Genomic DNA, 24,509 nt, shown 5'->3' with positions numbered 1-24,509 from the left:
ACGTCAGCTCCCTGGTCTGCGCACTGGGCGTGCGCTTCCTCACGGTATCGCTAGATGGCAGAGCCGCGCGCCTTGCAGGGGGCGCCTCACCGCCATCGCCGGGCTCACCCAGAACCGTGGACGCCAGGCCCTGCAAATTATTAGGGACTTTTCGGTAGCAATCATACTGCCTCCTTTTGCATACTGGAATTAGAACCGCAGTGGTGAGGGCAAGATTGCAAAACTGCACCCACCTTTTTGGAAGGGCGTCTGGTCTAGGAGAGCTGGAGGGGCAGCCTCTAGGGAGCAAAGCTAAGCCGCCCTGTGGCCCCCTCGCAAACAGGGGCCCAAGGAGCTTGTCCAAGTGGTCATTGCCTGGATTGTCTGCAAGGTCATGGGTGGGGGTGGGGGTGGGGCTGGGACTGCAGCTGCCCGGCTTTTGTGAAATAGCAGTGGTGGCAATTTGTCTCTGTGCCTTGAGAATGTTCCAGTCATAACATTACATAGGAGGAGCCTGGGGTGCGGGTCCTGCCGGGGTGCAGAACCATCCGCTTTTTTCCAAGCAGGATTCTCTTTCTCCGGTGGGCACGTGGAGCCGTATCCGATGCCTGCCTGCAAGCATGGACGTGCATCTTTATGATCTGCGTTTGGATAATGGCCTCAATGGTGGGAACATACTTATATTAGGTTGAAACGTAATAAATTGCCTACACTCCCTCATGTTTATCTACTACACCACCCACCAAAAAAAAACCCAGACAATTTTAAATGATTGACCAGGGACATCTTTGTATATATCCATAATTAAAGTAGTAAATTCATGTCGTGGAAGGGGTTGCACCTTCCACCAAACTGGAATAGTTTGCAAACTATTAAAGCTTTAAAATTACATATTTCTAGTCTGCTCTATAAAGAGTTGTACACAAATGAATATTCCCGTCTTTTTAATATTTACTGCCAGAATCTACGACCCACATATACTAGTCAGAAGTTCATCAGCGAATCTTGCTGCTGAGCGGAACAGAGGGGCAGGGAAAGCTGGGTTGAGCAGAAAACCAACCAATCTCACCGCTGCTCCTGCCCCGCGTGGAGAGCAGGGTACCCAAACCTGGAGGAGACCTCGCGCTAGAAGGGCCCGCGGGCCCTGTGGTCACCCGGGCGGGAGCAGTGAGTGTGATCACCCAGGGTTTACGGTGAGGGAAACTGAGGCTGGCGGCCACAGGGACTCCTCTTGCCCATTGTGGGGAGGCCTCTCAGCGGCTGACCCTCGCCCTGCTCGCTCTTCGCGCCGCCCGCCGCCCGCCCTCCTCAGGATTGAGGAAGTGCGTCTGGCCCGGCCCGGCCCCGGCGCGCGGCCCGAGGCACAGGGGCGGAGGGCAGAGGGGCCGCCCGGCCCCGATCCGCCGCTGTCCTCCCGGCCCGCGCGCAGCCCCGCGTCCCTGGCTCCCGCGTCCCTGCCCGCAGTCGCCGCAGGTAAGTGCTGACCCGGCCCGCACCCCGTCGTGGAGCCGCCGCCTCCTGCTGCGACACCGCGTGGAGCCCTGGGCCCTGCAGCCCAGGCCCGGGGCGCGGGGCGACCCCGGATTCACGGCCCCGCCGCCTCCCGCCGCGCTCGCGGGGTGCCGGGTGGGGAACCCGAGGCCTTGCGGGACGGCACCGGGGCGGGGGGAGCAGACACCAAGCAACAAAAGGAAAATACACCAGGACGTCTACACATTTCCTCCGTCTTGGGAGAAAACCCTTTCCTTTAAGTTGGAGCGGGACGTGAGAGCGCGCGTGTGTGCGGGAGTGTGAGTCTGAGTGTGTGGGTGTCGGAGAGGCACTGCCCGGGAGGCTCTCTGCCGGCACGACCTGGCAATGCAAGACGGCCGAGCGCCTTCGCCCTCTTCTAAGTCCGGGGCACGCTTCTCGCCCGAGGGTCAGGATAAAACCCGCCATCTCCTTGTGGTCTCTGCGGCCGACCTTCCAAGGCGGGGACGCAGATGAGTGCGGTCGGGGGTGGGGGAAGGCTGGGGGTCGGAGGGAGATGGTAACGGCAGAGTATAGGGATCTCTGCGGTCGGTACACCCTGCTCCTTCACGTTCTGAGGCCATGAAGTTTTTCTCCCACAAGCACATCCCCCTGCAAGGATCAGAGAAGTAGAAAAACAGGAGCGTGCAGTTTTGTTTTTAGCGAGCCTCTCACCAAATGCACTGTTTTGAGAGTTTGCTGCTCACTCCCATTGTATCCAAATTCCCCGGGCATTAAAGGGACAACTAGAATATACACGATTTTGAAAAATGTTTAACATTCAACTCCTTCTGTGGTCTGACTTAATTATCTTTGTTTATGTCCTGGAAGAATAAAAAATTAAGTTAAAAACATACAAACCTCACACCTAATGTGTCCCTACAGGAGGTTTGGGGATCTACCAAACCTCTCCCTTCCCCAGGCTTCCACACCTCAGGGAGTGGCCCATAGTAAACGCAGATGCTCAGATAAAAAACGTGGGAGTTGTCTTCCATCCCATTCCCTCGTCCCTTGAATTCAGTTGTTAGCAAGTCCTTTTGGATCTACTTCTCACATGTGTCCAGGTCCATTCCCTTCTTTCCCACCACCCAGCCTAGTGCAAGGTACTAGCATCTCTTTCCTGTACAATTGCGGTACTTCCCGCCCCACCCCCACCCCATTCTCTGTTTGGCAGCCAGAGTAATTTATTTTTTGAAAAAAGGTAAATTAGAGAGTGTCTGTCCTCTGCTTGGAACCCTTCAATAGCTGCTTCTTGTGCTTGGCATGAAATCCAGAAGACCTCCTTCCCTGCACATCCTCCAATTGATCTGGCCTCTGCCATCTCAGACCACCTGGCCATTGCCCCCACACCCAGCCACCCTCGCCAAACCCAGCCTCACTCTCACATCCCTCTCTCTATGTCCTTCTTTCAGTTGCCACTGTCTGTTCCTACTTTATCTGTTTAATTACTCCTTTAATTTACCTGGAAGTCTCTACTGGCACTCCAGGTGTCAGAGACCCTTCCTATGTACCTACCTTGCTCACTGCTTCATCTTTACTCCCAGAATTGTCCAGGAAGCACCAAATGTATGCAGGTATAGAGACTGAGTGGTGAATGGACAGCCTTAACTTGTTTGTGGCTTTAGACTCATGAAAGGCTTCTGTTCTCATCAGTGATTGAGAACTACACATTTCTCTGGTTTGTAGCTCTGTAATATTTTGAGGTCCACAAATGCATTAAACACATTTTGTAGGCAAACCAATATTGGTCAAGGGATGCCAATCGTGCAAAGACCATGGGTCAACCAACTCGACCAGGCTTTTCAAAAAAGAGCTGGATGATAAGAGCATTTCTAACACATTTCATTTCCAAGTGTCTTCCAGCTCTTTGGCAGTGGCAGCCCTTTCCAAGCCTCCTGAAGAGACAAGTGAGCAGGTTCAGGATGTTTCTTCCATGTCACAAAGTTTACTTACTAACTGTGTTGTCCCCACCAGCTGTAAGTTTCATGAACTCATGAAGCTCACTCCCCATGGAAAGGTCCCAATAAAAAATTTGTAGAAGGAATATCAGGTTCCTTTTTTTCTTTTCCATCAATGGTGAGGTTTTAAAAATTATTAAAATAATTATTATTGCAGGACACTTCTTGAAACCCTCTTTAGGATATATATACTATAATGTAAAGAAAACATGTAACTTGCAACCATTATTTATTGCACTGATCTGAAGCCAAAAGCAGCAGGAAGAAGCAAAGATCCATTAGAGGGTAAAGATTGAGCAAAACTTGAGTTACTTCATCTTAAAACTTCTACCTTAGAGTCTAAGCCAAAATACAAATTATAACTGAAAAACTGCTCCAGTGGCAAAATCCTCCATTGGTAAAATGATTTTCAAAAGGAAACTGAAAAAGGGGAACAAAATGGCTGGGTGAAGTTTGGCCTAAAATATTCTTAAGATTTTTTTTTAACTTAAAAACATATGGTAAGACACTTCTGTTTTCAGAAGGAACATCTACTAGCATTTGGATTTTTCAGGTGTTGTTGGATGTAATTGGTAGCTGATATTGAGAGGCGTTTGAAAGCAGATAACAACTGTGTGCCTTGGTTTCTGAATGTTGCTGTGTGATTTGGAGGCTTTATTTTAAAACAGAAATTCTGTTTTGCTACTTCTCCCTGTCCCCTCTCAAGTTGATTTTCCTAATCAGGTTTTGCAATTTACAAAGCTTTGATTGTCTCCTAAATAGTGTCCAGATTGATCATTCCTTCCTTCCTTCTTGGACTTTTCAGGCACCCAAACTTCAAACATGGATTTTCCCAAGTGTGGTTTCTCTGAACCTTTTGCTCTTTAGTCCAGAAAGGTGCGGGCTCACAACGGGCAAGACCTCTGGTTCAGGGCTTTCCCAGCCCCACCTCCCCTTGCCTATAAGAGTACAGACCACCTGGGCCACGGGCCTGATTTCCAGGCTCTAAGATGAGAAAGTTCTGGTGCTCTCACAGTCTTGTTCCGGAGCTTACTCAGTGCCCACCCCGTTCAGGGTACCTTCTAGAACCTGCTTACTGGGGAGACAGTGGGTCTGCCCCCCAGCATTGATTTTCTGAGCTTGTTGTTTTTTTTTTTCTGTGTAGCATGTGGGGGTCTTAGTTCCCCAACCAGGAATTGAACCCATGCCCCCTGCATTGGAAATGGGGAGTCTTAACCCCTGGACCACCAGGGAAGCCCCCTTCTGAGCATGTTAATCAGAGGGCAGGTGGGAGACACTGCTGGCTTCCCAGTCCTCCCTCTATTATTATTGCAAGTAAGAACCACCTCCAGTCCTATTGTAGAAAGTGACTGTAGAAACTTGACCTTGCTGGAAATCTCACAGCAACCGGGAAAAGTTGCCTGGGTGCATGTCTGTTTTTAATAGATGATGTTGCCTTAGGCATCATTTACATGACCTTAATTTTCTTTTTGGACTACACCATCACCCTCTAATTCAGAGTTGTCTATCTCAGAGAACAGCTGCTAATTACACCATACTTTTTATGTCTGTACTATAGACTCCACATGACTGCTGGGAGAGACACATGCGTTTCATATGGTCATCCCTTCCCATCGTGCAGTTCACCCCGGGCCCTGCCAAGCTGAGCCTGGATCTCACCCTCAAGGTGCTTCTGGTCATTTAATCAGCATAGCAGCCTATGTCCTTGTGTCAGGGACCCAAGGTCAGTGGGAGCCCAGCATGTGAGAGCAGTGTCTTGCCTCATCACAGTCTCCTTAGTCTTAGGAGATGTGTCTTAATCTAACTCAGAGTTTCTCTGGATAATTCTCGGCTGTAAGCGGCTGTCCTGTGTGCTGTAGGATGTTCAGCAGTGTTCCTGGCTGCTACCTACTAGATGCCTTTAAGCACACCCACCCCCAGAGGTGATAACAAAAAATGCCTCCAGACATTGCCAAAGATCCCCTGGGGTGGTGGGGTCAGGTAGAATGTAGGGAGCCCCTTTCTGTTATCCCCCAGGGCTCAAACTGACTTGGCTTCATAACCGGTACCGGTGCCTTCCAGACCCTTCTCTTTGAGATTGCTGCGTGATTAACTCTTTGTCATTACGTGCCCACCTCTGGGCTTCCGGGAGAGTCTGTCCTGGGAAAAGGGAAGCCTTGTTTTGTGTACGTGTGTGTCTGCCCCACCCCAACTGGAGCATGAACCCCGGAAGGAAGGAGCCTCATTTGGTTGTCTTTGTGTCACCCTGCCGGTGACTATGAATATGTGTTGATGGAGCAGTGATTGAGCCCTTTACCAGTAGGTGTTCTACAGTTGTTTGGTGTATCTGAACTCTTCTCAGGCAGATTGGAGAAGCTGGGCAGATTGGAGCCCAGCTGTGAGGTGGGGTGGGGGAACTCTGTCTTTTCACTGCCACCATCTGACCGGGTGTGACTGGATAGATGGAATGTTAAGAGAAGAGTTGCAAAAAGGGGGAGGGGAAACACCAATGCGTATTTATGTGACCTTATAAATAAGTATGTGCTTGGGTGCAGGAAGTGACTTGACAGTTAAGAAAAGCTTTCTGACTTGATGTTTTTTCACCACTAGGACGAGACAGCTTTCCGCTCAGCCATGACGGTGTGTCTGTGACTTGGTCCACCCTGGACTATAAGCCATGACTTAGTCCACCCCTCAGGGAGCCACGGCTGCTGTGACCACTGCGGGAATTGACTGGGGAGAGCGGCCACCTCGAGGCTTGATGGTTGGAATGTCTCGGCGACCACCCAGCATGTACTGGTGTGTGGGGCCAGAAGGGTCAGCCGTGTGTCCAGGACACGCCATGGAGACCCATAACAGAGGTAAGGGCAGGGCTGGCCAAGCCTGCTTTGCATGTTCTACATATGAACAATGGGTTCTCAACCAAAGGATATAAATTGCCACTTATTTGATGAATTGTATAGTTTTTCAATATAAAACATATCATGGGATTCTCACTTAAATTCTAAACATTGAAGGAGCCATGGGACAAAATTTATGTGGACTTAAGATTTATTTGGATCTTAAGAATCAGGGCATCATTTCATGTTGGTTAAAAAGTTTTTTTTAATGGGGATTTGGTTTTGTGTTCTCACTATACAAATAATATGTTTATTAAAGAAAAATTGAAAAAAGAAAAAAGAAGTAGAAAAAGTAATCACCCAGAGTCCCACTGTCCTAAACACAGTTAATATCTAAGTATGTTGTGTTCTAGTCAGCTTCTCTGGGCTGCAAGGACTTTGTTTTAACTTTATTTACTTATTATAGTGTATATACTTCAGTATCCTAGTCTTTTCCCCTAACTTTGTGTCAGTCACCTAGCTTGTGCAATCCAGTGAAATATCATCTTATTTGGGAGCGCTGTGCAAAATGATTGACCTAATTCTTACTCTCCCACTGGATGTTTTGGGACATTTGTGTTGCTTCTAGTTTCTGACTCAGACCAAAATCATTCCATGTCCATCTTCTTATAGATGGTTTTGAGATTATTTCCTTAAGATAGATTTACAGAAGCGGGACTATTAGGTTTGAACGTTTTTAAGCCTCTTTACACATATTGTTGGATTGTTCAACAGAGTTGCATCACTTTTATTCCCAATAGGATATCATTGCTATTGTTAACAATAAATATTTGTTAAGCCCTTAGTACATATGAGGCACTGGGTTCAGTGTCTTAGGAAATAACCTCATTTAATTCTCATGACAACCTATAAATAGTACTTTTATCCCCATTTTATAACTGAGGAACATGAGAATAAGAGAGATGTAGAAACTTGGTCAAGTTCAACAACTTGTAATGGGCAGAACTGCCCTTTGAACCGTGTCTTAACCCTGGACTCTCATCCTCAAAGTATAGGCCATCCTGTGGGATTTGAGAGGACCTGTGAGTTTGTACCTCTGTGGAGTTAGCGATTCAGTGTTGTACCTGGCTCAGTAGGCATTTTGTTCAGTTACTTAGTGTTTTTTCTCCATTGAAAATGCCCGAAGTCTAACTAAGGTGATGTTTCTGAAAGATTTCTTTACACATAAATCAGATTATGAAATGAGAAAAGAATTTGCTTCTTGACATTGTCCAGCACTAAATGTTCCCAGAGTGTTCGACTTGCATCTTGTAAAAGGTTTTTTTTTTTTTTTTTTTTTTCAGATGTATGCCTTTTTTCAGTTGCTTGTTAGGAAGGCCATGTCTTATTAGCTTGAGCTCAAGGTGACGTGCGTGGAATGCTATTCCTGATTTTGGGTAGAACCTCTTTTCAGGGCACTCTCAGCTGCAGTATCCCATCTGCCTCTACTCAGCAATCCTGAGGAATGATGGTGGGGGCAGGAATGCTGGGTCCTTCTGGGGCTCACTGGGTGGGTGGCTGTGTCATCTGAAAAAGCCCCAGAGGAGGCTCTGCCCCATCTTCGTCCTGGTCAAGAGCTGGTGGATCTAAGCGAGTGCTTCTCCACCCTGGCCCCCAGAAACACTGGGCAGTGCCTAAAACTGTCAGTGCACAGGCACCCCCAGGTCCATCTGAGCAGCATCCTGGGGGTATTGTTTAAAAGTTCTTGCCTCCCCACCACCACGATCCTACTGTGCAGCTGGGGTTGAGAATCAACTGGTCTAAATGATTTGGACCAGCAAATTAGAGCAGCATTTCTCAAATTGCAGTATATACTCCAGTCCCCTGGGGATCTTGGTGAAATGCAGATTCTCATCCTGTGAGTCTGGGGGCACCAAGAATCTGCATTTCTAACAGACTCCCAGGTCGTGCCAGTGTTCCACCAACAGAGAGGCAAGGCTGAGACCTCAAGGTGCCCAGGAATCCTCACTGACTCTTACAGTTCCTGGGGACCTGGGTCAAGGGACCATGGACAGACCTGGAACCAGCCCTGCCTCCAGGCCTGAGGTAGGACAATGACCAGAGAATATTCATGTGCATGAGAGGCCTAAGTGTTGATACTCCTAGCCCTCATTTTTCTCCTTTGAGGTCTGGATCTGAACTTTACACTGCTCCTACAGCCAGTTGCCTCTCCCTGACAGCTGTGATCACCAGGTGGCAGGGGGCAGGCTCAGAAAGGTCTTTTCTGCCTCAGGGGCCTCTTTCCCCAGTGGAATCTCAGGACTCCACACCTCCCTGTTCTGGATAAGCCTCAGGACACACACAAAGCTTGAGAAGCCTATGGGAATCGTGCAGCCCCCACTGGTACTGTTCTCCTGCTTAGGGCTGGAGGGTGCCGACAGGGGAGGTGGTGTCTTGTGAACCCTGATGCTCAGGGATGTGTTTATGCATGGAAGAAAACACATAAACCACAGAATTGAAGAAGATGAGAGAAAAGCGACCTGAAATACATTGTAAAATTCTTTCCTATGGCTCAGCATTATGGAAATTATGAAGAAAGTACAAATTTATGCCCATTCTCCAAGAGTTGAAAGGTCCCATAGGTGGTGGCCAAGGAGCTGAGTGTGGAGGGCCTGCCCTGGGACCCCCAGGGATGAAACCCTACAACGCTCCCCTCCTGCTGGCAACGGACTGCTTACATGGCTTAGCAGCCCGACATCAGGCCCCTCCTGGCCTCCTGCAGCTACCGTTCAGCTCACCTGAGAGCAGCGAATGAGGGCAGCAGAGGACCCACCCTGCTTTCCTGCCAGGTCCAGGGGAAGACAGTGACACCACGGGGACCTGCGTGGGTACTGGGAGTGCTGAATCCATTACCTAGGGCTCTGGATTAAGGAGCCACTACTAACTACCTGTGACCTAGAGTGATGTGTACTTCTGTCACTGTCTTGTTTAGAACCCCACAGCCGGTTTATGGCTGTTTCCTTTCACTGAGTGAGAAGGGGTGGGGAGACACTTCTGGGACTCACACAGTGTGATGAGGGCTCAAGAGCCTGTCTGTGGGGTTCATTAGGTCTGCATTCAATTCTTAGTTCTGGGTGACCTCAGCTGAGTGGCTCAAACCTCTCTGAACCCTGATCCAGACAGACACAGAATCTTAGTGGGATGTGCCAGTCAGCATTTATTTCTGGCCTCCTGGCCAGCAGCGGTCTGGGGGGGGTCTCTGCTGCGTGCTGCAGTCGGCACTCTGCTCCATGCGACTCCTAACCTCCTGAGACCAGCAGGCTAGCAGGGCACCTTCTTCTCTGCCAGTTGCAGAGGTACAAGCGGGGAAAGCAAAATCATTCCATGTCTCTTAAGGCCTAGGCTCAGTGGCACACTGTTGCCTCCATGCCTCTGCCCTTGGCCAAAGAAAGTCACATGGAGGATCCCAAGCGAAGAGCTTCCTGCACGAGGAGGCCACAGCCAGGCTGTAGATTCCGGCAGAGGGGGAGGATTGTTGTCCATTATTCATCTACCATGATAGGAGTTGGTGGGCTTCAGTACTTTAAAATTGTATCTTATTTATGTATTTCTATGTATTTATTTAAGTAGCCCACAGAGCTTTTCTCTCATGAAACTTTACCTGGAGCTCCAGCCCACATAACAGCTATAACAGTGGAGTTGCTCTGATGGGCAGTCGTGGAGGGGTGGGGGTGGTGAATATCCCACTGCTGATCTTCACCTTGAGCCCGGAGCTCTGTGGGCCCAATTTTAAAACATCACATATTGGATTTCATTTTCACAAAATAGAACTATATACACCAAGACCATAGCCTGGGAGCAGGTGACGCTCAAAGAGTAGCACAGTCACTGGGGATTATAGCCACCGCTCTTTGCTTACCCATAGGGGTACAATGAGCATGCATTCTTTTGTGGTTGTTTTCCATTACTTTTGCAACCAGAAGAATTATATTGCAACTTATTTTAAAACTTGTTTTCTCTTTAAGTATGGAAGTTTTGTGATTAGGATCCAATCTGCGTACTTCCTCCCTCGTTGGGTGCTCATTTCCAAGATCAAATTTGCTTTAACTGGCCTCTTTCCCACGAATTTCTTTCTGGATTAAATGGGGCAATATTTGACTCCAGGAACCTGCAGCTGTGCCTCCCATGGGGCCCACCCTCTGAGTTCTGTCCTCATTGGATGAGCTGGATATTTTTCTGCCCCACCTTCTCCCCAGAGGAGTCATGCCTCCCCTCCCCTTCCCCCCAATCCACCAGCCTCACCCCAAGGATGACCGTTGCAGACAGAATTCCCAGCACTGCCTGAGGGAAACTGTCAGAAAGAGGACCAGTGGATACCCAAGTTATTCTCAATGTAGGAGCAGCTCTCTCACCTTTTAAAAATCCTTGGAAGATACCATGCTTTGGAAATAATGTTATCATTATACTTCCAAGTAGAGTTAGGAAAAGATCCAAACTTTAATAAAATTAGTAAAAAACTAACTTTTTACTTTTGGGCTTTTGGTAGTGGTCTTGTGTGTGTGTGTGTGTGTGTGTGTGTGTGTGTGTGTGTGTGTGTGTACTGGGTGTGTTTGTTGGTGCCTCTACCTGTTTTGATTTACACAATTCACCTTGTGCATGTTGAGAATGGTTAACCCTTTCAGCACCCATGAATATGTGAGTGCTTCTCCAACTGCCTGTGGTGCCATGTGGGCTATGTGTGCCTGTTCTATGTTTGTGCAGCACAACTGTGCTCCAGAAAGGTGTGTTACAACCTTATTAGTACTGTCAGCATTCAGCTGGCCTTTGGTGCAGGAGGAATGTTTAGAGAGCATGGATGGGTTCAGAGTGTTTCAGCTGAGAGAATGAGGGTCAGTGAGATACTGGGCCAGGACTGCAGACCCAGCCAGTTTGACAAACATGTCATTAGACATTCTTCCACGTCTGTCTCACACCAGTCAGAGTGGAAAAACCTGTCCTGTCAGCTGAGGTAAGGCTCCTGGGGAGCAGAGAAGTGAGGAAGCTTCTAGATAATTCAGGCTGAGAACGCTTGGTGAAACTCTTCAGGATCTCACCAAGGCTGAGAGGCGCTTGGACAGACATGACCTGAGGTGGTCCACATCCCCCGCCTCTCTGTGAGTGGTCCTGACTTCTGCTGCCTGCCTCTCACAGCATGGACCAAAGAAGGAGAAGGAACATTCCGGAGGGCCTTCAAATCCTAGGTTTTCACATAGCTACTTCCAATGTCCTTTTCTTCTTCCTTTGGCTTTTTCAAATCTGTTTTGAAAATAACTTTTTAATACAAGAGCCAAGTAGATTTGCCTGAGTGGGGGCTCTGCCTGCTTTCCAGAAATAGGAAATAGCGTGACTAGGAAGTGCCCCTCCGGTGGCAGCATGCTTTCTTAGTGAGCCACTGTAGGAACTCCTACAAGGGGCAGATCCGTCGTTTTGTGTGCCTTTCAGAGTGTAACTGCAAGCCCACATCTTAAGCTGTTCCTGGACTTGGTGTCCTGCTCATGCCTGCTGGGAGGACAGGGCTTTGCTGGGACTGTGGTCGGCAGGGTGCCCTCTCCAGCCTGGCTGCAGGAGCAGCACTGGGCGCCCCAGGAACCGTAGCCATTGTCCAGTAAGGATTCCCTTACTGAGAGAGGTGAAGAGGAGGGAAGCTGTGTGGTGGCCCGGGTCGCAGGAGAAACGGCCATGGGCATCCATCCATGTGGGAGCAGTTAACAGCTGCGCTTCATGCCTGCAAAGTCCTGCCCAATGACAGAAGCTCTGGGTTTGATGGGGCTTTTAATATTAACCTAAATCTGAGGCTTATATCATCTTATTATTTGTTCGGAATATGCTTGCTTACTTCTAGCAACAGGGAGCTGACTCCCTCTCAAATATTCTGCTCTGTTGGGAAGTGTATGCTGCTGCAGAGGCCAGTGCTGTCTCCACTGCCTCTAGCTCCACCCACCTAGGCTGATTGGCATCACTTAACCCCTTTCTTGAAATAACTAACTTTGATGTCTTGCCCTCCCTGTGGATTCCTTTTTAGGCTGAGCAAACCATCCTACTGCCTTCAAGAGCAAGCAGCCCGCAAAGTTACACATTTCACTTGGATATCACCAAGCTTTGTGCCTTTTAGTCGGTGGACTAACCATTAGGCCATGACCACCTGGGCCCAAGGGGAGAGCAGCCTCCCACGCCTTCCCTCCACCCTGTGTGGGTGGGCTCTCTGGAGTGCCCCATCCCTCCACCCCATTCTAGGTGGCCAGAGCCTGAAGCTCACCCAGGGCCTCAGCCCACCTTCCCCTTCCCCACATTTGCCCCTAACTCCTTCACCAGGGCAGCTACTCAGTGGCCAGGAGAGGAGATTTTCTTTCCAGCTCCGTGCCCTGGCCTCCACGAAGAGGTCAGTGGCCTGTGAGCAGGTGCCTGCGTGGACATCCCCAGGCCCCAGTGCAGAGAGATAAGGATTTTCTCCCACTTCCCTGGCTTCCTGGTCCACATCAGCCAGACTCTGAAGAAGCCATAACTGGGATTTTTATGAAATTCTTTAACTCTGGGAATTGAGAGAACTAAATAACATATAAATTATCACACCCAACATTTAAGTCCAAACTCTAGTATATGGATTTCACACACATTTTCAGGAACCCTGATGAATGAAAATAGGGGCTTCCAATACTCTTTAGAATTCCCAGTTCTGAGTCTGTTCACCATCCTAGCCACCCCTGTGTTCAGTTTCTCCAGATTCTACTTAACCATCTTGCTATTTATTGACATTTGTTATAAAGAATAAAAGATAAAAAAGCAAAATACAGAAGTGTGCATCTCAAGCAGTACAATCCTTCCTAAGCCCATAACCCTGATGTTATAGAAGGAATCACACATTAGTTAGAAATTATATTTTCAATTGTAAATAACTTTTTAGGATTGTACTTCATTTTGCTAATTCTTGCTATGTTTGTGCCTCACAGCTTTTATGTCATCTACATCGTCCATCATCCAGTGGCCAGGCATGTCACCAGGGGTTGGTTTAAAATCAATTGCTTACCTATTCATTTCAGGAGAACCAAAACCAAAAATAACTTAGTTGTGGCACTTTGAATTTTTCAGCAAATAGAGATATTTAAAGGCATCGAAAAATTTAGTCCCTTATTTTGAATGTAGAACCAAGTGATGATGAAAATTTGAGGTTAGAATTTGAATACATTTTGTATTCAAGAATGACACTCTTCAAGTTCCTTCAAGTTCAAGTAGCTCATTTTGGACTTCAGATGGCCCTGTGAGCTCTTAGACAGGTGGGTGGCCACAAGTGGCCCACACCTGGGAGTTAGAGGTGAAAGAGACCAGGGCAGACCCTTCAGGCTGTTTGCACCCCTCCCTTCTGCTCTCAGAATCAAAAGGCTCCAATGGGTGGTCGCCTGTGTCCCCATGCAAACATCACCAGCACTTCTGGCTTCAAAAACAAAAAACAAGCAAAGAACACCTGCCTGATAGCAGGCAGGGGCCTCCCCAAAGTTATGAAAAAGTTACTTGTGTGTAATCACACACATTCTCATATAAAATCAAATGCCATCCTGCCCAGGTGACCACTGTTAGCTGAGTGTGTTTCTTTTCCATCCTCTTCCTACACTCATGTCCACACACACACAATTCTTTTTTGTATGTATTTCTGGGTTTACATGCATGACAATTGTACATGCGTTGTGCAACTTTTGTTTACTTGCGTGATGTACGTCTTGGAGTCCTTTTCATGTTCATCAAGTTACCTAGTGTAAATACAACAATATTTATTTAATCAGTCTGCTATTAAAGTGCCTTTAGATTCTTTCCATATTTTGCTTCTTACCATAAAAGTTGAGTATACCCCAGCAGAATGGCAGGATCAAAGAGTAAGCACATTAAAAATTATCAAAGTACTACACAAACCCTGGTTAAGGAAGCAAGTGATACAGATGGACTATAAGGCAAAGCCCCAGTGTCAGCTCCCAAAAGTGTCTCTATTTCCTGTTTCTGGTTCTAGTTCTTCAGGTCATCACCATTTCTCTACATAAAGAATATGCCTGCACGTTTGTCTTGCTCCATCCGTTGAGACAGAGTCTGCTGCCTGCCTTCCTGCCTGCCTGCCACCATAGAGGACGATTTCTTTCCCCTTGCACCACACCTCCCAGCTGCTCCCTCCCACTTAATTCTATCAGTATGGACTCATCTCTGGGTGCTTCTGCAACATTAAATGATATGTTCTCATTGCTATGACTTCGCCTGGGGACTCAGTGTCATCCATGTTCTGTGGGGCTCAGGAGACGCACACCTCTTCCTTACTTTTTACCTCCACCTGGTTCCCACCTCTTTCTTAGAACTCTTATTTTGAGCCCTCAGTTACCTGGAGCACTTGAGTGAGAAAACTCAGACAGGGCTGTGGTGGCACATGTGAGACTCAGTTTTCCTGAAAGCATCTTCCATTGGTCTTACCCGTGATCCCAAGTGGAGATCATTTGCCTATAGACTTTGGAAGAGCCTGCTCTATTGTCCTCTGATGTGGTCTGATTCTCATTGCTTTGTGGGTGACCTGTTCTTTCCTCTCTAGAAGCCTTTAGAATCTCCCCTGTATGTCTGGTCTTCTGAAATTTCATAACAAAAGACCTGGGTGAGGGTCTTTTTCCTTCATGCTGCTTGGTACAGGGTAGGTCAACAATTTATCCCTTTCAGGCCTGGAAAAGTCCTTGTATTTTCATTGATAGTATTATCTTCCTCTGCTTTTTCTCTTTATTGTTTTGGTTTGTTTGCTTTTCTGGAACTCCTGTTGCTTATCTTTTCCCTCATGTTTTCCAACCTTTCTTAACTCCCAAAAGCTCTTTCCTATTCTTGATTGTTTCTTTTCATAGCATTCTGTTCCTGTGACATATATGCAGTGTCTTCTTGTATTCTCCTGAGGATCCTAATTGGCATTTATTTTGTTTTGATATCAATCTTACTATCTTCTCAGTTAATTTCTTAATTTATTTCTTAATGCAAATTCATTGATTAAAATAAACATTTTTACAATGAATTCCAGATAAACCAATAATTATAGGATTCAAAGCATTATTAGGGAAATTTGCAATCAACTAGAAGGCTGTTACCAGAGCTCTGGAAAGAAGGCCCCGGGTAGCCCAGGACGGTGGGGCAGGAAAGGAAGAAGAGGATGGAGTGGGAATCTTTTCTGAGGACCTATGTAACAAACTACCCCATAACTCGCTGGCTTAAAACCACAGCAGTTTATAGTTTCCCGGGATTCTGTTAGTCAGGAATCAGCAGGGCTCAGCGGCTGGTTCTTCTTGCCGCACTCACATGTCTGATAATTCGGTGCTCCTCACCGTGACTGCTCTTTCCACATGCTCATCCAGACATCCACCCCCAGCCTGTTTACAGCTTAGCAGTTGAATTCCCAGAGCTCAGAAGCAGAAACTCTGAGGCCTTACTAAGGCTTATGCCTGAACTGTCTCTTCATCGCTTCTGCCGCCCTCTGTTGGTCAAAACAAGTCAGAAGGTAAGTCTGGATTCCATGCAGGATGGGAAATATTAGATTCCAGCTCCCAAAGGAAGGAATGCCAAAAGTTTGTGGTCATCTTTGACACAGCACACCACAGAAATCAATAATGCATTAGATATGAGGAGTAAAAGAAAAAGGAATCAAGGATGTACCCACACTCAGATTTAACTGGTATTAATATTTAGCCATTTTTACTTCAACAATTATTTTAAGAAGTAAAACATGACAAGAATAGTTAGAGCCCCCTTTGGACCTCTCCCTGGTAACTGCTCTTCATAAACCCCCAAAGGTAGCCATTATTCAAAGTTAGTATGGACATTTTGCCATGTTTTATACCATTGTTAATTATGTCAGTGCCTATAAATACATAGTATTGTTTCTGTCCCACCAGGCAGTCCCCTCTGGTCAGCAAAAATTCTATAACATTACCTTCCTGGGTTAAGGAAGAGGCTTCATTGAGGGAGAGGAAATCACAAAGCCTGGGTCTGCAGGATGGGTGGCCTGTGGTCCCCAGTCTCTCATCTTCTCACAGGGAGGCTTGCCAGGGCATCTGCTGCATGGGAGTGGGTTCCAGTTCAGCAGAGGGTCCAGCATGGATCTCCACTCCCAGAGGCTAGCCTGTTCATGACGTGGCAGTGTGGGTGCTGGCTGCCTATAGGGGATCACTTGGGGCTGTGGTATGTTATAGAACCTCCAGGCACTAGACCCATGGAAACTGAGCTTGGATGCCATCCCTTAAGCTGGGAGAAGTGGGCATCCCTCAGCTGGCTCATTGTCCAGGTTTGAGGAGTGGCAACCGGAGTCACGTTTGGGCAGTCCTGCTCTTTTTAGAACAGTTTCCATATTTAAGATTTTAAAATAAATATTTTCATACTGTGCCAATCGTTTTGTAATTTAATTTTTTAATCAACACTAAGTTTGTACTGTATAAGAGCTTTATTTTCCAAGAAGCTGGATAAAACCTTTTACCTATAAAACCATCTAGGCCTGGTGCTTTTTTATGGGTAAACTTTTAAATTATTGATTCCATTTCATTAAAGACTGTAGGTTTATTTAAATTTTCCATTTCTTCTTGAGTTAATTTTGTGAATACATTTTTCTAGATAGTCACCCATTTAATATAGATTTTCAAATGTATTAGCATAAAGTTCCTAGTGGCTTCAGGATTTAAAATATGTTTTTAGATGACATCATTTTGTTTTCATAGATATATCATATACTCGATATAAAATTCAAAAGGGAATACAGTGAAAAGTATTCCCTCCTACTCAGGTCCCTAGTTTTCCAGTTCTCCTTTCTTCCAAAGAATCAGAGAAAATAGTTTCCTCTCTCTTTCTTTCCCTCAGAAATCAGTTTCTTAGGCCTAGATTCAAAATGGCTTTTTTCTTTTCTTAAATCCTTAGCCCAGGCAGAATTTTGAAATTGTTATGTTTTTATCTGTTTTTTCTTCCATCTTTTATATTATGGAAAATTTTGAATGCATCAAAAAAGTGAGAGAATACTGTAATGGACCTCTCTGTATCCATTGCCCGAACTTTAGCAATTATTACACATAGCCAACCTTGATCGATTCATATTCCCTTCCGTTCCTCTCTAGATTATTTAGAACCCAATTCCAAACATCATATGTTAAGAAGTGTTTAAAAAAAGTCCAACCCAGGGCTTCCCTGGTGGCGCAGTGGTTGAGAGTCTGCCTGCCGATGCAGGGGACACGGGTTTGTGCCCTGGTCCAGGAAGATACCACATGACAAGAAGCGGCTGGGCCCGTGAGCCATGGCCGCTGAGCTTGCGTGTCTGAAGCCTGTGTTCCGCAAAGGGAGAGGCCACAGCAGTGAGAGGCCCGCGTACCGCAAAAAAAAAAAAAGTCCAACCTCAGTACATTTTATATACATTTTTAAAAATAAATAATATGGGCTTAATAACATCAGATATCTAGTCAGCATTCTAATGCCCTTAATTGTCTCATAATTTATTTTTATCAATGGTTGACTTGAATCAGGTTTGTTACTGAGTCTCTTAATTTCTACCTTTCTCCCTCACTTCCTTTTTCCTTGCAATTTAATTGTTGATAAAACCACATTGCTTATCCTTTGTAGTTTCCCACAGTCTGGATTTTAGTGATTGCATCCCATGTGGTGCTCCTCTGTGCTTTCATAGATCCAGAGGCTTGATTACATTCAGTAAGACTTGGCAAGAACACTAAATAACTAGTGTTATGTATTTCCTATTGTTTCACCACAGGAGTCAAATGATGTCTAGTTGTCTCTCTTTGCTGTTCAAATTTTTCAGTAATTTTGGTGTTGTCAGCAGGATACTTCATCATAAAGGTTGTAATGGTTTTTCAGCTTTTCACCTAATGATTTTATCAGTCATCAATCGTTGCTTTATATCAATTATTTCTTTGGGGTTGTGAAGTGATGATATTTTAAGTCTATCATTCTTTCTTCATCTAGCTGAAATCTATATCTAAAGAAGGACTTTCTCCCGTCAACTCTGTGGTACCTTGAGATACAGTTTGTATGTGAAAGTCAGGATGAATGAATCTTTCCCTTATTTTAATTATTCCATTTTCTGAAAATGGATCAATTCCCTAGCATCTTTCAAAGGTGACCGATAAAGTGTGTCCTTTTAGTATTATTACTCATTCATGGATTTTTACTTTTTTATTTCTGATGCTAAAATTATTCATCTTTTGCCAGCAGAAGCCCCTTTGGGTTGGTTTCTCTATCTTTTGACATGACCCCAGGAGTCTTTGATAACATCCTTGCTTTCTGATGTGACAAGATATTCCAGGCTCCTGTGGTCCAGTTCCTGTCCCAGACCTGCCATCTGCCATTTCTCATGATTTAATTCTCTAGTGTATATTTTTGTCTCCTTTCTCATTCCAGATACTGTCCGTACTTTTGCTACCCCCCACCCCCGTTTCTTATTTTTTTGATCAATCTTTCAATAAGATTGTTTCATGAGTCCTTTGAAAGAAGCAGCTTTGGGGTTTGTTGTTGCTTTTTTTAGTTTCTTTGCTTTCTATTTATTTTTTTCCAACGAAAGATCTCACATATTTATTACTGAGCCAACCCACTAGTGCAGAAACATTGAAACAAAGAGGAAAATTAATTTCCCAATAAAACACATCCAGCTGTCCAAATAGTAGTGGTTTTCAGAGTGATATGGTTAAGATGCACATGACCTTGATACAGCAAAAATACGTGTGCCATTTCATGTGTGATTCCTTATAGACTCAGATTGGGTCTTCTCCAATGTCTTCTCTTGGAGTTGTTCCTGATTTTATTACATTTTCATCTGAATCCACTGGAGAATAGGACGATTTTGCTTCTGTTTCTTGGCCAGGAATCGCTTGATCCTGAAAGTCTTGGGAGAGGACAGGGCGAGGAACAGAGTCAACCACACACACCAAGATGGAGGACAAAAACTCTTTGGTTTCTATTTAATTAATTTTTTTTTTTTTTTTGGCTGCGCCAGATCTTAGTTGCAGCATGCGGGATCTACTTTGCCACGTTGGGGATCTTTTTTGTGGCATTCGGGCTCTTAGTTGCGGCATGCGGGATCTAGTTCCCTGACCAGGGATAGAACCCGGGCCCCCTGCCTTGGGAGCACAGTCTTTTTTTTTTTTTAAGTTTAACATTGGAGTGTTTTATTATATTAGAAAGTTTCTGTAAGTCTCAGAACGATAATTCTTTTTTTTAACATCTTTATTGGAGTATAATTGCTTTACAACGTTGTGTTAGTTTCTGCTGTATAACAAAGTGAATCAGCTATACGTATACATATAACCCCATACCCCCTCCCTCTTGTGTCTCCCTCCCACCCTCCCTATTCCACCCCTCTAGGTGGTCACAAGCACAGAGCTGATCTCCCTGTGCTATGCGGCTGCTTCCCACTAACTATCTATTTTACATTTGGTAGTGTATATATGTCAATGCCACTCTCTCACTTTGTCCCAGCTTACCCTTCCCCCTCCCCATGTCCTCAAGTCCATTCTCTAAGTCTTCATCTTTATTCCTGTCCTGCCCCTAGGTTTTTCAGAACCTTTTTTTTTTTTAAGATTCCATATATATATGTTATCATACGGTATTTGTTTTTCTCTTTCTGACTTACTTCACTCTGTATGACAAATCTAGGTCTATCCACCTCACTACAAATAACTTAATTTTGTTTCTTTTTATGGCAGAGTAATATTCCATTGTATATATGTGCCACATCTTCTTTATCCATTCATCTGTCGATGGACCCTTAGGTGGCTTCCATATCCTGGCTATTGTAAATAGTGCTGCAATGAACACTGTGGTACATGACTCATTTTGAATTATGGTTTTCTCAAGGTATACGCCCAGTAGTGGGATTTCAGGGTCATATGGTAGTTCTATTTTTAGTTTTTAAAGGAACCTCCATACTGTTCTCCATAGTGGCTGTATCAATTTGCATTCCCACCAACAGTGCAAGAGGGTTCCCTTTTCTCCATACTCTCTCCAGGGAGCACAGAGTCTTAACCACTGGACCACCAGGGAAGTCCCTCTATTTAATTAATTTTTGCTTTTATCTGTATTTTCTTCTTTTTCCTAAATTCACTCGTCCCCTCTTCAGCTTCTTCAGTAGTATGCTGTAAGTTCTGAGAACTCATCTTTTTTTCAACTTGAGAATGTTTCTTTTTGAGTACATGGTTCTGGAATTCTTATTAGACACGTTTTGTAAAACATCAAGGATCATCTTCCATGTCTCTTTAAGTTTTTTGTCTGTACTTTAACTTCTTTGTGTCTTGCTGCTGCACCCTCTGTACATATTGCTGATTTGTCCTCTAGCTCTGTCCATTATACTCTGCCACCCACTTACTGTGTTTTACAGATCAACTCTTTTGTTTTAATCTCCCAGCTTTTCAGTCAATTCTTGTGTATGGATGCTGCATCCTCCTGTATCTCTCCAAAACATCAGTCATATTTATTCTGAGGTCTTGTTCTTGCTTTACTAACACTGGTACTAGATGGAGATGGGCCCCTGAGATTCTGGAAAGCCAGAACCCGAGATCCTGCTTAGGGAAACTCAGGCACTGACTCAATCTTTTCCTCCCAGATGAGGGTAGTGGTTGCTGATAGCAAGTTAATCATCAACTAGAGAGTCCAGAGCTTGTCCACACTCCCTTATCTCAGTGACTGGGTTATTTGTGTAGGTTTTCCCACTGAGCAGTAATGTAAGGGTGCAGCAAGAGATGCAGGCTCTCAGATCTGGCAAGAACTTACCTTGCCTAAGCTGTCACTGTCAACAAGACCCTACCTTGCCTAAGCAGTCACTGTCAACTGCTCACTTCCCCTTGGGGACTCTGAGGCCCAAGGGGGAACTGCGGTGGGATATGCCTCATCCTCTCCTGCCCTGGGGGGTCAACATGCTCCCTGTGGCACTGGGTCCTTGGCTAAATAAGCAGGGAACTTAATTTAGCTTTACTTTCTGTGTGTAGGGATGGGGGTGGGGAGGGGTCTCTTCCTGCCCTGCTTGCAGGCTGTGTTATCGGAATTGGGTGCTTCTCCTTTATGGCGTTCATCTTCCTCAAATGTTTGTGGGTACATGGTTGGATGTTGATCTTTGTGTTTGGGATTCCCCATAGCTGTCTGTGAACGCAGTTTTGGTCAATGCAGCCTGCAGATAGGGGGGCAGGGAGACTGAAGTGGGCTGTCCTGGGGGTGCACCCAGAGTATGTCTTCTGGGTGGGGGGCTCCACAAGCTGCCTGAGTGTCACCCACCACCTAAGTTTCCACACTTCCTCTCTAGTGCACAGCGGGCAGAAACCTCTTCCTCCCACTGCCTGGCGCAGGTTGGTGAAAGGCTTACTGTGGGTTTTCCCTCTGAGCAGTCCCCTTGCTGGTGGCTCTGGGGGCCTTGCTTCCCGTATGCCCTCCAGGCAGCCTTGGAGCACTCCTGAACCTTGCCTACTTCATGCACGATGGTTTCTGGACCTATTAGGCCTCCTTCTTGTTTTCTGTGTTCACATGGCTTGTTGAGTTTGGTATATATATATATATATATATATATATATATATATATATATATATATATAAAACTTTTAAGGACTTGGGGCAGGAGGTTGTGGCTACAGCCAGGGCTCAGCCTGCTGTATGGATCCTATCTCCCAGCATCTCCTTGGCATCTCTGAGGTGTGCAATTTGCAGGGGAAATTGAGTGATGGTGTCAAGGATGTGGATTTTGCTGTAGGAAGGAGCTGGGTTCAAATCCTGGTCCCTCTGCACCCCAGTCCTTGTCTGTAACACAGAAATGGTTAGAATCTGTTTGCAGAATGCTTAGCACCATGTGAAGTGTGCATGCTTGGTAGTTACTCAGTAAATTATGTAGCCTCACCTGGACTCTAGTTCTGTTAACTGAAACTGATAATAATAATACACTGATAAAAATGGGGAGGTCCTTAAAAATGGGAGGTCTTTGATTTTATTGGGCTTGAAGCCATAGAAAGCATGGAATTTACAACGTGTCCAGTCCTCATTTTTGAAAGTGTCTATCACTGAAATGTGATGACCCCTAATCTAATCATCAAAATTGTTTTAATTAAAACTGTTTAAGTTTTAATTGAAAATGTTTTCATTAAAGTCAAAATCTATCCTCGCCTTATCTTCAGAATGCTTTTTTTTTTTTTACCAGATTAGCAAAATCTGTTTGTTTCCTACTAAAGCTTGAAGTTCTAATATTCATGAGTATCTTTTAAATGTTCAGCTGAAAGCTGTCCATAAGGAGTGCCTTGAACTCATCGAGAAATAGTGATGGCTGAGTAAGGTTTCGGTGGGCAAAGGGCCACAGTAGCAAAACCCAGGCATTCTTGGGATGTTTGCGGTTTCTGAGGAATCATGGAGCTTCTTGCTTTAATAATCAGAATATCACTCATAAAAACAAAGGGCCATATTGTTGTCTGGCCAGGGTTTGTATTAACTGAAGAAGTTTGTACTATGTGAGTGGGCATTTCCATAGAGGAAAATAGCTGTGAATGTGGCAATCACAGAGTGGTCTGGTCCAACTCAGCCACAGGCTACAAACCCAGCCGCAGAGGAGTGCGGCACCCAGGAATGTAAACTCTTGCTCAGACTGAAGATCTTCTCTGTGTTTTTGTCTCAGGGCAAAAGGGTGAGGCTGCAGGCGTTTGCTTCTGTTAAGCATTATCTTTTACGCAGATACATTTGTGGTGTTTGCTTTTAACTTTTCAGAGGCCACGTTGTAATCACCCAAGGGGTTCCCTTCAAATCTATGAGTTAAATACATCAACTCATAACTCTGAGAGGTACAGAGGACCCCTGATCCTGGCTTGTTGCTTTTTTGGTGTGCCTGCTTTGGGATTTAGAAGGCAGATGGCAGCCCCTGTTTTGAGGCAAATCAGCTGGAGTCAATTTTTGTTGTTTGAACTCGAGGGTGTGTATCTCTGCCTGAAGACATGCAGAGGAAAAGGCAGAGCAAATGACTTCATGTATTTTTCCTTGCCAAGATCTTAAAACTTTAGTTGTTTGAATATAGTCACACAGCTCAAAAACCATTCTTTGATTTTTACATCCTTACAGAATGTCTTTATGTGTATACAAGTAAAACAAATATAGATTCTTATTTTCCCTTTTATACAGTGTGTAGCTGATCACACACACTGTTCTGTACCTTGCCTGTTTCTTTCACACATTTGTACTATTATCATCATCATAATCATTCTTTTGAAAAATGCACAGAATTCTATTGTGTTATACCTCAGTTTATGTAAGCAGTCTCCTTTACTGGACATTTGGGCTATTCTTAATATTTTATTATAACAAAAAATCCTGTGATGTCTTTTCACATGTATACAAGCATATCTACACAATAAATTCTCAAAGTGATGGGTCAAAGGACATATGCTTCTGAAAATCTGCCAGATAGTGCCAAATCACCCTCCATGGGAGTTTTTCCTGTTTACACCCATCCTACACAATGTATGTGCTTGCCTGTTTCCCTGTAGGCCTGACAACAGTGTTTGTTATCAAATTTTTGGTTTTTCCTAATCTGATATGTGAAAAATGGTGTCTCAGTATAGTTTTAATATGCATTTCTCTTATGATAAGTGAGGCTTAGCATGTTTTAGTGTGTGTAAGAGCTGGTTATATTTACCTTTTTTGAACTCTCTCTTCATATCTTTTGCTTATCAACTTCTAGGACCTTGTTGATCTTTCCTTATCTTTCCTAGGAGCTCTTCACATTGACATTGTATATAGTGGGTAACTAGATGCCCTATCCAGATCAATTTACAAGCACAGAAGAACTGAAATGAGAACTTTGAATGTCCAAGGGGCTATAAGTAGAAATGTTTTGCTTTTTTCTTAATTATTAAATTAATATAAATTAAATGTACACTGTCTAGGGGAAATCATGATAAATATACAGGGTCGTATGAAGGAAACTTTAAGAATATTTAAGTAAATCTGATAAGGGGTAAATATCCAAAATACATAAAGAACTCATACAACTCACTATAAAAAAAAAAAACCTGATTAAAAAATGCTTAGAGGACCTGAATAGGCATTTTTCCAAAGAAGACATACAGATAGCCAACAAGCACATGAAAAGATGCTCAACATCACTAATCATCAGAGAAATGCAAACCAAAACCACGATGAGATACTACCTTAATACCTGTCAGAATGGCTATCATCAAATCATCAAAATGTCTACAAATAATAAATATTGGCAAAG

At 44.9% G+C, this 24,509-nt stretch overlaps 1 protein-coding gene across 10 annotated transcripts in view; it reads left to right on the top strand.

Moving 5' to 3' along the window:
* The first annotated feature begins 1,068 nt into the window (after positions 1 to 1,068).
* The window catches only part of LRRK1 (leucine rich repeat kinase 1), a 134,445-nt gene continuing 111,004 nt past the window's right edge, over positions 1,069 to 24,509 (top strand). For 5 of the 10 annotated variants that reach the window (XM_067029479.1, XM_067029480.1, XM_067029483.1 and 2 more), the window contains exons 1-2: positions 1,290 to 1,452; positions 6,036 to 6,286. In XM_067029479.1, the coding sequence (XP_066885580.1) occupies positions 6,187 to 6,286 (100 nt within the window). In that variant the 5' untranslated portion in view covers positions 1,290 to 1,452; positions 6,036 to 6,186. Of the gene's footprint in view, positions 1,173 to 1,289; positions 1,453 to 5,004; positions 5,113 to 6,035; positions 6,287 to 24,509 lie in introns of those variants that run through there. The other 5 variants (XM_067029482.1, XM_067029484.1, XM_059059583.2 and 2 more) reach the window with 4 other exon arrangements.

This window comes from Kogia breviceps, chromosome 3 (assembly GCF_026419965.1).
Source record: "Kogia breviceps isolate mKogBre1 chromosome 3, mKogBre1 haplotype 1, whole genome shotgun sequence".
Taxonomy (NCBI): domain Eukaryota; kingdom Metazoa; phylum Chordata; class Mammalia; order Artiodactyla; family Physeteridae; genus Kogia; species Kogia breviceps.
This window is presented reverse-complemented; position numbering and strand designations above follow the sequence as displayed.